Genomic DNA, 16,354 nt, shown 5'->3' with positions numbered 1-16,354 from the left:
CATGGTCATACGACTGTACTGATATATGAATGAGTACTATTGCAAGCATTATGATGGATACTCACTGCAGGGATGTGTATTGCAATGTATGGATGCTGCACCAGCAGCACAAGGCTTCAAGACCACTATGTGCAGCAGTGTGGCCAGGATATGTAGAGCCAGTCCACCTTTTGATTTTTAATCAAAAGGTGAACTTACCCTTTAAGGTCTTCCTAAAAATATAATTTCCATTTTGCCCTGTCAAAAGTTAGCAAGGCAGCTCATGTAGTTTCACAAACACCAGAAGTCAAAGTGTCTAGTGTTTTTTTTGTTTGCTGGGGATAGGTTGGAATGGCACACACCCAATTATTGCTTTTGGTGCATATGGTACGCCCATAGCCTCATCTCTTATCCAGTCTACAACACTGACACAGATTGTCTTTACTGACACCGCCCTCCCAGATAGACACCAACTACATCCAAAACTTGCTTAATATAAAGTGATTGGCAGATGAATAGCTTTACCCAAATGCACTGCCACCCAAGTTTACTACAGGAGTATGTTGGCTGTGGCTGAGCTCTCTGAAATAGACATCAATCTCTCAGCTCTTGCCTAGGACATCTTGAGGGTGATATAGCTCTGGAGTCCACACCAGATAAAACAAATCATGCTTTTTTAATTCTCTAGCATCTACTAAAAATATCAGTTGTGAATGGATTGACTGTCTGTGTTCCAGTTGGGGAAATTTACCCTTGTTTGCTGTCAGTACAGGAAACAATAAGAAATCTTTCCCATAGGGACACAAACACATTGGTATAATGAGTAAGGGTTAAAACCTCAGATGATGTTATTACAATCCATGCTTTCTTTTCCCTAGGACACATGTCCTCTTCCTTTTTTATGCAAGTATCACTGGGACAGGAAGTGAAATAAAATCTCTGCAATAGAGATAAAAAAATAAAAATAAAAACCTGTCAATTTTTACTTTTCCTTGCTCTATCTGAAGTATACATGTGGGGAATTAAGAAGCAGGATGAAGGTATCTGAAGGTGCCTGAGGGTATTTAACTTAATATTACTGCTTCTTAAAAAAACTGCATATACATAGATCAGACAATGGCATCGGAAATCATTATTTTGCTATCCCAGCACAAAAAATTTTAGGCCATCAAATAATTCAAATTATCCAAACATAACACAATTAAGTAATTAATACAGTATATGTTTCTAACATGCTCGTCTCCCACAGAATACTGATAATTGCAGCACTTATTAGTAACAAATTATTTTTTTTTTAAGTATGTAAATGGATTCTGCTTGACCGTGCGCATAACAACAGCACCATTTTCACAGAGCATTTTTATAAAAGCTTGCCTGTTACCAGCGGGTGCCCCTTCAAGCACCGCAATACTTCATTTGTCAACAAACACAGTGTGTGCCCAAAATGTGCCTATAGACAATTTACTTTGGAAATATGGCTCTCTCTTATTGAGAACTGGATCCACAGCTTGTGTGTGTCACAGTTTTGCTGTTCCCAGAAACATTATTAAACTATCAATCACAGAAAGGGACAATGATAGATATATCAGAAGCACTCCACAGGGAGGAAACATTCAGCAGACCGTCTGCTGCTAAATTACAACTCCCAGCATCTTACAATATTCTTTGTATGCCATCAGAACCCCACAGCATTATTAACAGCACCCAATGCCTAATACAAATACTGTACAATTATATCTAAACACTACATGTAAATCATTCATAGGGTCCTTATTATTAACATCTAAATTTTCCATAAGTAGATCCAACTAGATGCACCTCATTGGGATTTACCATGGCAAGGATAAAGTTTTTGAACCATTTAGTGTTAGCTAGATTTCTAAATAAATGGCTCCCAAAATGTGTTCTGAACGTCATCTCGAAAAACATTTTTATACTCCTATCTTTACTAAACAAATGGTTTACTTAATATCCTTGCTGGGGAAAAGTATGTGTACTATTTTGATAATGATTTCTTGCATAGTTGGTTATTGAAGTATTCCAATCAGTGGGAACAGATTAAAAGATATGCTTTGAAGGTGCCATACCCTATAAAAGGCAGATAAATTTGGTTACTACTAAAATCTGTTCTTCTCAAGAAAGATCTGGTCATATAAACCATGCTCTGGGCAAAGGAACTAATCAGAATACTTTGGAAGAAGAACTGTAGAGATTAATTTCACTGAAAAGGGTTTCTAAAGGCTTAGGTGTTTTTCAATCCAGAGTAATATTAGCAGAGGTTGATTTACTAAAGGCATGCAGGCTGTTCACTTCCCAAGGAAGTTGCACAGTGCAAGGGAATTAGTAAATGTGCTGAACTTTCAGTTTTCAAAAAATACCCAATCACGTGCACAGAAAATAAAAAGAAACAGCATGTTTGCTTACAAATGGTTGAGGTCCACCTCATATACCACACTCTGGGGAAAATTCTCTTGCATTGTATTACTTCCATGCAAAGCGAACAGCCTATTTTCTTTTAGTAAATTAACCCTATAGAGTTCAATTCACAGCATGTTATTTGATTTAATAATTTTAGCAATGTGTTCACAACTTAAGGTTATTAGTTGCGTTTTCTATGGTAAACAATGATCATTTTAACTTTTAAAACTGAAGTTAAGGTCTACAACTGGAGCAAACACCATACATAGGAGTGAAATATCACAGTAAACCCACAGCGTGAAATGGTGAAGGACATGCCTCCACTGTAAGAAACCACTGAGCAAAAATGGTGCCTATAATGCATTGCTGCAAGTCTCAATTCTGCAAATGTCCTTTAGAACAGGTTACAAAGCTTCTAGAATAATGTTCTGTTTATAGATGACACAAAAGTTATGTTTTTTGGCATAAACCCTCTGCTATGTTTGTATTGCTGTCTGTGGCCCTTCTGCATACATATAGGGACTGAAAGTGATGATAAATCCAACATTTTAACAGTTGTCACTAATATAGGAACCCCCCAATGTGACACAGGCAGAAAAAAAAATAGACTTCTTTCTACACATCATAGGTACAGAAGATATTGGATGTACTAATTTAAATAGGGTTTTACCAGCTACTAAATACAGTACCAGAACCCTTTTTCTAGACATTGTGAAAAAAGGACTAGCCGTGATTAGAATAACACTGTTTTGTATGTAATTTGACACATACAAATTAGAATGTGTCAGTAATAATAAAACTGTGAACAATTTCCCCTCAATTTGTCTGTATGTCCAGTTTTTAAGAACTACTTTCTATTCACTTTTCTTGAGATCAAGGTTTACTGCAAGTCTCTACCATTTCTGAAACAGCTGTACTGTCCCTCTACACCAAGGGAACAAATTGGGCCTACGGTATCAGACTGGAAGCATTACAGTTGAGCTTTACCCATAACAACTTGATTAAAAAATAATGTTCTTTAGCAAGGAACAAACATTCCACATTAATAATTATGCTATGAAAATGAGTGTGCTGTAAATTGCCTCCAGCATTGCTCCTGTTTCTTCTTGCTGGAGGCTGCCATTTTTCTGAAGCTCAGAGCCCCTGAGCAGCAGAAAATCTTTAGGCTGTTAGCAGATTGGCCTCTTAAGTCTCAGATTTTATTCACAGTGGCAAAAAAAAGAAAAGAAAAAGAGAGCAACTTAGGCATGCTCAGAGCAGGGTGAGGCCGGTTTATTACTGGATTTTAAACTTTATTGACACTTATTTTTAATATTTTACATAGCTATACCTAGCAGGACTTAATTTTCTCACCAAGTTCCACTTTAACCACTGTCCTTCCTTTTCCTTATCATGTTTATCTTTTCATATTTCAGCACAGATGACAGGTGACAGATCTGATAAATGTTTATATTTACTTTTCCTCCCTATTCAGCTTGGATCCGAGCTTCTTACTAATCGATTTTCTGCTGATTGTGAATTGGTAAGTATTAAGCCTGGTACACACTAACAGTTTATTTTTGTTCAAACCAGCCGACTGAATGAAAAAAAAACGCAAGGACTCAGGAGGAGCCACTGTTCCAACAGTCCGATCTTAGTACAGTGATCTCCCCTGCTGAGCTATTGTGTTCTGACAGGGGGCGGCGCCACCACCAGAACACACCGGTCAGCGCTCTCAGCCATTGGCTGAGAGTGCTGATCAGCAGACCTTTTTCGGTCATGCCCCTTTGACAGAAGCCAGCCGAACACTTCTGTCGGACCAGCTGCTGCACACATGGGCCAATTGTTGGCTTGTTTCCATTTATAAGCCCGACATTCGGCCCGTGTGTACAGCCCTTTAAGATCTGTCCTTCTAAATGAAAGAAAATGGTAGTATCGAATAGGAACTGAGTGCATTGAGAAACCAAAGGATGAAGAAAATAGGTAGTAAAAGAATGCTAAACTAATGGGAGAAGAGGCTGTACGCCATAATGATTAATAGCGGGAAAGTGTTAGTTGAGTTTCTGTGGGTGGAGGCAGCAGAAATTAGATCTCTCATGGAAGGTGGAAGGTGGTACTCTGGAAGCACCTTAGACTATGGCCAATGCTTCTTGAAATGGACACATATGAGGTGGTTTGAACTCCCTATATGGATGCCCCTTGGGAGCCTTCCCAGGGAGTTGTACCGATGTATGTGCAACAGTGAAGGGGTCCTCAGGCAAAACACAGAATCATAATTACATCCTCCACATGGCCAAAGGCCATGGCTGAAGGAAAGTATGAGGTTTGCCTAAAGCCTCATACACACTATCAGTTTTTCTGCTGAGTTTTTCCTTCAGATTTACCAAAACCATATAATAGGAGGTCAAACCTTAGGAGTTTCAATGTGTATGCAATCAGGAAGGCCCTTCTACTACATGGTTTTGGTAAACCTGAAGGAAAAACTCAGCAGGGAAACTGATAGTGTGTATGGGGCTTTAAGGAACTTGATTCTTGAAAATGATCAGCAGCAGAATTATAGTTTCATGGGCCTTCGTCTTCATTGGACGCATTTTCCCATAGAAGGAATAGCTTGATAGACATTAACAAAATACTCGCTATTTGTAAATTGTGATGTTTTACTTTGTTATTTGGGTGTAATAAATGCATAATGTCCATGTGTGCCTTTCTTATTAATCTCTGTGTGTAAAGAGGCTACTCAACCCTCTAACAAGTCACAAACTTCATAAGCAACTTCATTATATTAACTTAGTGAAACTATCTGCCTAATTTATTGCAACTAGTATAATCTATATTTTTTCTTTGTACAAATCAACTAACGAAAATAGCTTTGTATTTCCGTTGTTTCAATTATGCATCAAACACATTTTCGTTGATTTTATGTGGGCCTACCCACCCCAGGCTCAAACAGGAGCGGTCAAATGAAGGTGGACAAATACTTTAAAATCAGTAATGTGGTAATAATGTATCTAACTCTGTGCCATGTAATGAGTTCTAGAGGAGACATCTCAGTTCTATTGATTGATGTGTATTCCGTGTATCCATGCTTAACTCAGCCGTGTTCTAATCAGAGCTGCAACATTTCAGCAGCATCTTCTATAGCATACCTGCTGTGCTTTCTCTCACTCCTCTCACAGAATGTATTTCACAATCCTTTAAGAATAGCACTGGATAAACATGGCTCCCATCCGCACATTCAGCACTGAGCCAAAGCAAATTTGTCATACAAAGCTGAATCCGTTTCCGCTTCAAGTAACAAACCTACCATTTCCTCTTATCATTGGGCATCTAGGTATGTGCTTATTTCTTCTGAGAACATGCTGTGCCGCTATAGCATACTCAGTTGTGACTCCAGTATATTAATGAAATTGTAATGGAAAAAGGAAATTGCATACAACTGGTAATATTGCCATGACCTATACATCATTTTTGTTATGTTTTGTCACAGAATCTTAAATTTTTTTCCCCTATCTTAACTTCCACAAACACAAATGACGGATTTCTCTCCATATTCTCAGCAATGACATTTGCCGTAAATTTAATTTATAATAGTGTACCAAAGTATCCAGTGCAGCACTGTCATTGAGATTATTGAAATGATAGTTCTGCAAGATGATCTATCAGTCCAAACGGCAGGACTTGGACCAATCTCGTCTATATTAAAATTACCTGCGCTGTAAGAAAGCTATAACTCTTCCTCTTTCTCTTACAAGTTTGCTTTCTGTTTTGAGTTTTTGTAAATAATTGCATTCTGCTGATCAGAAACAAATTCTAATGTACTCCACTCGCCCTGCCATTGATCACTGGAAGCGCTAATATTGGAACTGAAAATATGTTTATGTTTCAAACTAACTGACATCTTTATAATAAAACCCTGCACTCTCAGCCTGGCGTGCTTTAATATGAAGATCACAATTTACTAAAGTGCAGTTTTCCTGGGATGTGAAAATCCTGCAATTAAATTGTATTAAATTTGCAATTCTCAAAAGCTCAATTTTATCTAGATTTATGCTTAGTTCACAACTTTGATGTGATTTATCAGAGATGAATGAATATTCGGCATTTTGTCAGATTTACTGGCTTCGTTTAAGGGTTCCAGCAGTGAGCCGAATACATTGCTGAGAATGAGAACATGCTTAATTGCAATATGGCAGTAGAATTCTCACTGGCTGCATTAGTTTCAACATACAGCACTTATATCAGAAACTGCTGTAATCATTGAATAGTAAAGGTAACGATTTGTACGTAGGCATTTACAAACATTACATTTACCTGGAAAGACCATAAAAATACTAAAAAGTAGTGCTGGGTTAATAAGCACACACACTATTTACTTTAAGTAGATCTAGACCCAATCATTGAAATCTTAAATAACCTTAAATGTTAGTGGAAAGTAAAAGTTATTTTCAATAATTTTAAAATTACATCTTTATTCAAAGAAACACCTGCTGATCCTTACAAAAAGGTTCTTGTTCAAGCAATTCCTGTTATGGGTGACAACTGTCTCCCAATTGTGCTCCTGCATTGTCCCCCTGCCATAAGGACCTGATGGAAATGAAAAACACCTGTGCTGACACACGCAGTGCATGGGTTTGGTGTACCATAAAGGCAGTTGCTTCAAGTGGAGTTACACACAAAAATTTAACTTCCGCTTTTCGGAACACCCCCCCCCCCCCCCGGTGTCACATTTGGCACCTTTCAGGTGGGAAGGGGGTGCAGATACCTGTATTATACAGGTATTTGCACCCACTTTCGGGCATAGACTCCGGTGGGGGGGTTTACACCACTCCCCCCCACTGTCTGATGGGAGACACACAGGTCCCAGAGACAGCAGGGACCATTTGGATTGTGCAGCGCGACTCACGCATGCGCAGTAGGGAACAAGGAAGTGAAGCCGCAAGGCTTCACTTCCAGATTCCCTTACCGAAGATGGTGGCGGCAGCATCCGAGGACTGAGGGACAGTTCGGCCTCAGGTGACGATAACACGGGCGCCCTGGACAGGTAAGTATCTTTATTGTAAAAGTCAGCAGCTGCAGTATTTGTAGCTGCTGACTTTAAAAAATAAATAATTTTGGCGGACCTCCGCTTTAAGATTTACAGAACTTTAGCAAACGAAATGTCATCCAGTTAATTGCATTTGTCATCCAAGTGTAATCCACAGCCCTGCTGAAGTAGCAATGCGAATACTCACATTGCAATGGTTGGTACACGCATATACATAAAGTGCATCCAACTGTCTCCTTGCAAAAATGTCAAGGCATGCTTAAAGTGGTTCTAAAGAGCAAACATTTTTTACCTAAATGCATTCCCTGCATTAAAGGATAATTTCACCCCATTTTTAGGGTGGAACATGTAATGCGACAGCAAGCATCTCCCCATACCTGTTGTCACAATTTGAAAATAACATGGCCACATGGAGCTCCCTCCACGCAGCCACGTCATTCATTGACAGAGTTCTGTGAATGAATAAACAACAAGTATCAACAGCCTTTCTTTGTAGTTCTCAATGAACTACCAGTGTCCCAGTGGGCACTCTAGTAATTGATTCTTCCTGTTAGCAACTGCCTCGGTAAGAGGAATGGGCAGACAGCTATGGCAGGGGACTTCAGAAAAGGAGGTTTGGCCCTGCTCTTTGCAACAGAATTGCACAGAGCAGGTAAGTATAAACCTGCTTATTATTTAAAAAAAAAGGTTTACAACCCCTTTAAAGATTTCTCATGCCACAGGCATTACCCTTTACTTTTGGGGGAAGTGGCTTACCTGTTCACCACAATCAGGAAAAGGAGATGAGGTGGGTGTAACTGCAGACAGCATTGAAGAGTCAAATGCTGACAACTTATACTGCTGTATTTTCGTGTTTCCCACAGTTTAATTTTAGCAACATTTTGTTAAAATGTTTTGGAACAGTAAGCTTTATTTGAGTCTATAAGCTGGATCACTGACTAGAGAAAAGAAGCTCCAAGTGGTAAAAAAAATGTGTAATATATTGTAATACAATCAGAATATCTGTCTTAACACTTTGCATTTCCACAATATCAAACTCAATTGGCAACATGGTGCAGGTGGAGCCATGAACAGGAAAAACACTGGAAAATATATTTCTTAAACAAATCATTTTAAATAAGATTTAAGAATGACAAGATATGGTGGATTTAGGAAAATAAATTATATATATATATATTATATATATATATATATATATAAATAAACACATTTCTGCCCAGCCCCAGCATCCCTTTAACTGCGTCTTTATGTTGGGGGGTGGGTAGGACAGCACAATCACACGACCATGCAATTGTCTATAACAGCTCAGTCACTGTGTAGTGAGCACAATCTCATCACAGAAACATCAGCCAGCAATGAACGCAAGTGTGTTCTTTGTGTGCATTAAAGCCCACCCTCTGTGCTGTAGCACATATGTGTTACGTGGGAGGCAAAAGGTTAAATAGTGGATATTACATATATTTACAAAACAAATGTTTAGCATCAATTCAAGAGAATCCTCATCTTCCAGTGTTTTATATTTTCTACTAACTTGTTACAAGTTAAATGGATGTGCTCAATTTAATTTGGCCATTCCAGTATTAGATGAGTGCCCGCAGGGCCTACCATATGATGTACAGTATCTCACAAAAGTGCGTGCGCCCCTTACATTTTAGTAAATATTTTATTATATCTTTTCATGTGACAACACTGAAGAAATTACACCTTGCTACAATGTAAAGTAGTGAGTGGACATCTTGTATAACAGTGTAAATTTGCTGTCCCCTCAAAATAACTCAACACGCAGCCATTAATGTCTAAACCGCTGACAACAAAAATTAGTAACCCCTAAATGAAAATGTCCAAATTGGGCCCAAAGTGTCAATATTTTGTTTGGCCACCATTATTTTCCAGCACTGCCTTGACCATCTTAGGCATGGAGTTCACCAGAGCTTCACAGCTTGCCACTGGAGTCCTCTTCTACTCCCACATGATGATATCACAGAGCTGGTGGATGTTAGAGACCTTGCGATCCTCCACCTTCCATTTGAATATATTTCAAATTTGGACCCTGGGACTGGTTATCTCTGTGCTGCGGTGTTCATCCAGGGAAGGTCCTGTGCAGGCGGAAGGCACATGTCTGGATCAGAGAGATTGGTTCCTATACCCCATGTGTGTCCTGAGGAAACCATCCAGTGAAACGCGTTGACGCATGGGGGTTCATGCATGTTCTGATGTCATACTGTTGAAACTTAATTTTTTCTCCCATTGGGTATGTGTAACGTCCTGCCTTTCTGGCCATTACATGGCCACTAGTGGACAATACCTTTTTACGGATGTTGTATATTGTATATGTGCATATATTGATGTTTAATAAAATTGAACTTTTTTTTATAAAAAGCATAGTAATATGCCCAAACTATTGTGACTGATGTTCTTTGATATGCTCTGCCATTTCAGTATACAAGATAGCTTAAATCTCCAACTATAAAAGAATGCTTAGAAAGATGCTTGCACAAGTACTGTACTCTTTCTATATATAGCATTGTGGGTTGGTTTGTCCTTCTCTGTTCTGTAGGCCATGGGACAAGATGCATGACCTATGATTCATAACCAGATGGCCTGTTGATGCGTGTTAACTCATGATAATGTAACTTAAAGGGTCATTGACTTGTATAACCATATATTTTCTATCACTACATCATTTAATAACCTATTGGTATGCTGAACCATATATAAGCTGTAACACACGTAATAAAGGCAGACATTTTAAGAATGCACAAACTGCTTCTTGTTTCATGGTTTCTCCAGTTACCCGAGGGTACCAAAAAGAAGGGTGGTCATCCAGAATACCTACTATTTCCTTTCAAAAAGCATATTGTTGTTCAAATCTGCCTCCAAAGTTCGACCTAGAGGGTTCCTTTTTTTTTTTTTTTACAATCAACCTTATGGATGTGGCATATGAGTAACTATAATTATTAACCTCTGGATATGATGCTGAGCATGTGCACTCAACTTCTTTGGTTGACCATGGCAAGATCTGTTCTGAGTGGAACTTGTCCTGTTAAACAGCTGTCTTGGCCACTGTTCTGCAGCTCAGTTTCAGGGTCTTGGCACTCTAGCGGTAACACTAACGAATCACATGACACCGGGCAGGGAAAATGGCTAATTTGGACATTTTCACTTAGGGGGTGTAATCACTTTTGTTGGCAGTGGTTAAGGCATTAATGGATGTGTGTTGAGTTTTTTTTGAGGGGACAGCAAATTTACACTGTTATACAAGCTGTACACTCACTACTTTACATTGTAACAAAGTGCAATTTCTTGTGTTGCTGTAGTGTTGTCACATGAAAAGATATAATAAAATATTTACAAAAATGTGAGGGGTGTACTCACTTTTGTTAGATCCTGTATTTGCTGCACATAAAATTATTTACAGCTATTCCCTCACAAGGTTTGTCTGTCTCATAGAAAGAGATCACGGCAGATTGTATTAGCATATTTGCCTACAAAAGGCTTTGCTCCAGGATGTTTTCATAGTATGAAACTGAATGTTGATGAAGTACAAGTATGCAAGACTTACTCCTGTGTCTCCAGCTGTCTTCTAAGTTCCATATTCAGTTCTTGCTGTTCAACACAAGTTTCCTTTAAAAACAAAAAGGATGAAACAGCTTCATCATAAAAGTAATGTAAACTTAATGCTAGTATGAAAAATTGAGCATGACCACAAGGCTTAATACTACTCCACTGTCCCTAATGCCACCAATATAGTTCCAGGGCTTAAAGGAAAAGTATAGCTAAAGCTATTCTAGCTATACTTCTCCTGTAGGTCACAGAAGTGCAGAACAAACTGACCTTAGACTTCACTCAGCCGGTCCTGGCTCAGTCCTGGCTCAGTAAAGATCCCGACCATCATGGGATCCACCCAGATGTCTTGATTAGCACCTGGCTCCACCTGGTGGCTTTCTGCTGAGAGCCTGAGCCAACCCCTCCCACCCCTTTCTCAGCCCAGTGATCCAGTGTGCATTGGAGGGGCAGAGCAGAAAGTCAATGACTTATAGTCATGACTCTCTGCTCAGAGCGTAGGGGGAGAACTGAGTGATCAGCGTTTGATCCCTTGGTTCTCACTGCAGAGCCGGCAGATCGATGCTGCATCCACCTAGGTGAGTATAAATGTTTGCTTTCTCCATACTTCTTTTTTAAGATGTTCTGCAGTGCTGTAGCAGCTGGTGGAAGGAACCACTGCACCGAGCGAGGGAAATGCTATACGACATACCTGGAGAGTGATTTAACACAACACCTGCTTAAAGGGTAAGTATGAAGCTTTGTAATTTAGGGGGAACAATTTTTTTTCCCCTTAGGTAACCGGGTAACTTTAATATGCAATCGAAAAACGGAACAGGTTGTTTTTTATTTACACATGTTATAAACAGTACTTGGAGCAAATTGTAAAAAAAAGAAGAATTCATAACAGCAAATCAGAAATCCCTTTAAAGAGCAGCTCTAGGCACCTGCAGAAAAAATTTAAAGTCAGCAGCTACAAATACTGTACCCATTGTCTTTTAATATTAGGACACTTATCTGTCCAGGAAGTCAGCGGTATCTTCAGCTGAGCCATTTTTTCAATCTGCTATCGGGTGCTGCCATTACGACCACCACTAAGGGAAACCAGCAGTGAAACCTTGCAGGTTCACAGCCAGTTCCGTACTGCGTGTGCGCTAATTACTCTGCGCTCTGTGAATGGGCCAACTGTGGGGGAGGAGGAGAGGAGTCGAACTTCCGGCCGAGTTTGCCGTAGCAAACTCAGCTCGAAGTGGGAGCAGGTCGGGTACCTGTCAAAAGATAAGTGGAGCTTCCCCTCTTTTGGGTGGAGCTTCGCTTTAAGTCAAACCAGCACATTAAGGCTATACATAAATAATGTAAATAATGATTCCCTTTTAATGCTGGTCCTTTTCCACATGCTTCTTCTAATTTGTTCACAATCTTACTAAATTATCATTGTTAATATGCAGGTATATGCAGTTGAAGTACTGCTATCATTTATATAATATATACACATTCACTAAGGCTTGGTTGCCCCTCCCCTTGCCTATTTACAGAACACTTTATATTCAGTAAACCATTCATAGGAAACAAAGTTTTCTTCAAATGGGTGAATGGAAGAGACAGGGGAAGACACACATCACAGAGGCTTTTGTGTGCGAGAGCTGCAGCCCTCATAGCCAAACTCTCTATACTTCCAACCTCAAAGAAAGTGTAAAAATCACAGAAAGTACAACCATACCTAATGAGTACACCTCTTAATGAACATCTCAGATTTAAAAAAAATGTTTTCCTGAAGTTCTGTTTTAAAACTAGAAGGCACTGTAAAAGACAACATTCTCTGTGCTTTTCATACAGAGCTACAGTTGTTCTCTATAGTCCACAAATCAAAGGCCCGTGTATCCTTCCCCTCTGTATTTCTTGGCTGGAAAAGCCTTACACAATGGAGAAATAAAACACACATTTTGAAGGACATACCAGATTATACTGTTACTTCAAATAACATAAAATCATCAAAATAGAAATTTGTAACATATAATATGAAAAATGTTATATTTTAATATAAGATTCATTTCTCACCAAGGACTTTTTTTGTTTTGTTAAGCAGTCATTGCTGAACCCTATAAATATGAATCTCTAGATGAACATGTGTATTTGTATGTATTTTAAGGTAGTAAATCTGATCTAATCGAATCTAATAATATAGGAATGCAGTCCTGAAAGCCAACATGTTTCAGGAGTCATGCACTTACTTCATCAGAGCTCATCTGTGTTTTATGTCAGTATAAATGCAATGGGAGCATTAGTATAAGGTGGATAATTGGTCTCCCTGTCTGAGAGAAGCAATCACAATTGTGGAAACATTTCGGTACAAAAAAATCTTGGACATTGTCTTTCAAACACGTAGAAGGGTTTTACAATTGATTCTAATACACCTACTGCAGAGCTTAAGATAAATGGAGTGTATGGCTTCCGAATGTGTTGAATTAATCAAAACTGACTACCTAAAATCATTTACAAGTGTTCATCAATATTTACTTTTGATTCAAGCTTATATGGAGACTATGAAAGCTCTTGAGAAGATTTGTGTTAATTTCTTTAGCTTTAGAATATCTACTTGAGAGACACTGGTAGGTCTTTTGGTCCTGCTAGCGGCCAGTTCTCCATATTCACCAATCCTAATTACTATCCTAAAATAGTAAGTCTGTGCTAGTTTTGCCTTTCTACAAGCTTTGCATAGTCATTCAATTAAACAATCAACTGTAAAGATATAGACGTTATCCTTGGAAAAGAAACACTAATTCATTTCTTGTGTTTGAAAAATCATGATCAGTGAGATTTTTTCCCATTCTAATATCTTTGAGGTGGTGGTAAGCGAGGTGCTGTTGAACTGGAATGGCTGGCCCAATAACACACAGGAAGAATGTGAATGTTAAGGGGGAGGCATGGAAAGCAGTATCTTGCATTATGTGTAATATTCATCTTTAAAATATGAAGAGGTTCAAAAGAAGGATGGCTCAACATACAGGAACAGAAACTTCAGTCTCGATTCTGCCCCATTTTACGTTCTGTTCCAGGCACTGTCCCCCTGGGACTTTTGCAAAAGCCCTGCTGGTTTCCCTCATCAGCTAGATTATTCCAAATTAAAAGAGTAAAAACTAGTGATGGACGAACTTCCGACGGGACGTTTCGCGAAAGCGAAATGCGAACGGACCCAAACGTTCGCGAAACCGAACGTTCGCCGCGGGCCCCATTGACTTCAATGGGAGGCGAACTTTGCAAACCTTCATGTCGAATTTGCGGCCACGTGGTAATTATTAGGGGGTAAAACGTAGTCCCACCATCTGGACAATGACATAATACATGTATGAGGTGAATTTGGGATCGATAACTACAAGCATTTTTATTTTATTTGGGAAATTGTTCTAACAATTCAGGACTATGGAGCTAATGAAGGCAATGGAGGAGAGGGAAGGTCAGGGACCAGGGTAGGCAAAGAAGAGGGTGCAGGAGATGATCACCAGCAGCGTGACATACCGGAATGACACATGCACCGTGATAGAGGCATCTGACAGCAGCACCGTAATACAGAGCACTGACAGCAGCACCGTGACATACAGCGCTGACAGCAGCACCGTGACATACAGCGCTGACAGCAGCACCGTGACATACAGCGCTGACAGCAGCACCGTGACATACAGCGCTGACAGCAGCACCGTGACATACAGCGCTGACAGCAGCACCGTGACATACAGCGCTGACAGCAGCACCGTGACATACAGCGCTGACAGCAGCACCGTGACATACAGCACTGACAGCAGCACCGTAAGCAGCCCCAGGAGGAAGTCAGCACAGCACAGGGATGGTGTGATCCCCTCATAATAAGAACCCCCAGGAGGAAGTCAGCACAGCACAGGGATAGTGTGATCCCTTCATAATAAGAACCCCCAGGAGGAAGTCAGCACAGCACAGGGATATCATAAGCAGCCCCAGTAGAAATATGACACCGCTCAACCTCTTCAAAGAGGAGGGTAGGGGCATATAGTACGGTGTGCTTTTTTGGGTCAAGGAAGTGAGCAGACTGTACGTCAGTCCCTATACCGCTGAAGGACTGCTGCAGTATAGGGCAGCGGTCAGCAGTGGTGCACGTCAACCCTATCTATTGTGGACCTATAGCGGTCCTTACAGAACAGCAGACTGTACCGCACTCAAGCCTATGTACCGTAGCACCCTATACCAAGTTACCAGTCCTTATAAGAACTTTTGTGGACCAAGCAGGTTGTGTATTAGTGTTTAGCAGACTGTACGTCAGTCCCTATACCGCTGAAGGACTGCTGCAGTATAGGGCAGCGGTCAGCAGTGGTGCACGTCAACCCTATCTATTGTGGACCGATAGCGGTCCTTACAGAACAGCAGACTGTACCGCACTCAAGCCTATGTACCGTAGCACCCTATACCAAGTTACCAGTCCTTATAAGAACTTTTGTGGACCAAGCAGGTTGTGTATTAGTGTTTAGCAGACTGTACGTCAGTCCCTATACCGCTGAAGGACTGCTGCAGTATAGGGCAGCGGTCAGCAGTGGTGCACGTCAACCCTATCTATTGTGGACCGATAGCGGTCCTTACAGAACAGCAGACTGTACCGCACTCAAGCCTATGTACCGTAGCACCCTATACCAAGTTACCAGTCCTTATAAGAACTTTTGTGGACCAAGCAGGTTGTGTATTAGTGTTTAGCAGACTGTACGTCAGTCCCTATACCGCTGAAGGACTGCTGCAGTATAGGGCAGCGGTCAGCAGTGGTGCACGTCAACCCTATCTATTGTGGACCGATAGCGGTCCTTACAGAACAGCAGACTGTACCGCACTCAAGCCTATGTACCGTAGCACCCTATACCAAGTTACCAGTCCTTATAAGAACTTTTGTGGACCAAGCAGGTTGTGTATTAGTGTTTAGCAGACTGTACGTCAGTCCCTATACCGCTGAAGGACTGCTGCAGTATAGGGCAGCGGTCAGCAGTGGTGCACGTCAACCCTATCTATTGTGGACCGATAGCGGTCCTTACAGAACAGCAGACTGTACCGCACTCAAGCCTATGTACCGTAGCACCCTATACCAAGTTACCAGTCCTTATAAGAACTTTTGTGGACCAAGCAGGTTGTGTATTAGTGTTTAGCAGACTGTACGTCAGTCCCTATACCGCTGAAGGACTGCTGCAGTATAGGGCAGCGGTCAGCAGTGGTGCACGTCAACCCTATCTATTGTGGACCGATAGCGGTCCTTACAGAACAGCAGACTGTACCGCACTCAAGCCTATGTACCGTAGCACCCTATACCAAGTTACCAGTCCTTATAAGAACTTTTGTGGACCAAGCAGGTTGTGTATTAGTGTTTAGCAGACTGTACGTCAG

At 40.5% G+C, this 16,354-nt stretch overlaps 1 protein-coding gene across 1 annotated transcript in view; it reads right to left on the bottom strand.

Moving 5' to 3' along the window:
* The window catches only part of LOC143997335 (uncharacterized), a 585,170-nt gene that overhangs the window by 56,474 nt on the left and 512,342 nt on the right, over nucleotides 1-16,354 (bottom strand). The window contains exon 24 of the mRNA XM_077492911.1: nucleotides 10,983-11,044. Coding sequence (XP_077349037.1) covers nucleotides 10,983-11,044 — 62 coding nt within the window. The remainder of the gene's footprint in view (nucleotides 1-10,982; nucleotides 11,045-16,354) is intronic.

Source organism: Lithobates pipiens, unplaced genomic scaffold, assembly GCF_037356315.1.
Source record: "Lithobates pipiens isolate NorthernLeopardFrog02 unplaced genomic scaffold, aLitPip1_a1.2 Scaffold_19, whole genome shotgun sequence".
Lineage (NCBI taxonomy): Eukaryota > Metazoa > Chordata > Amphibia > Anura > Ranidae > Lithobates > Lithobates pipiens.
Note: the sequence above shows the minus strand (reverse complement) of the source record. Positions and strands in the feature narration are given on the sequence as shown.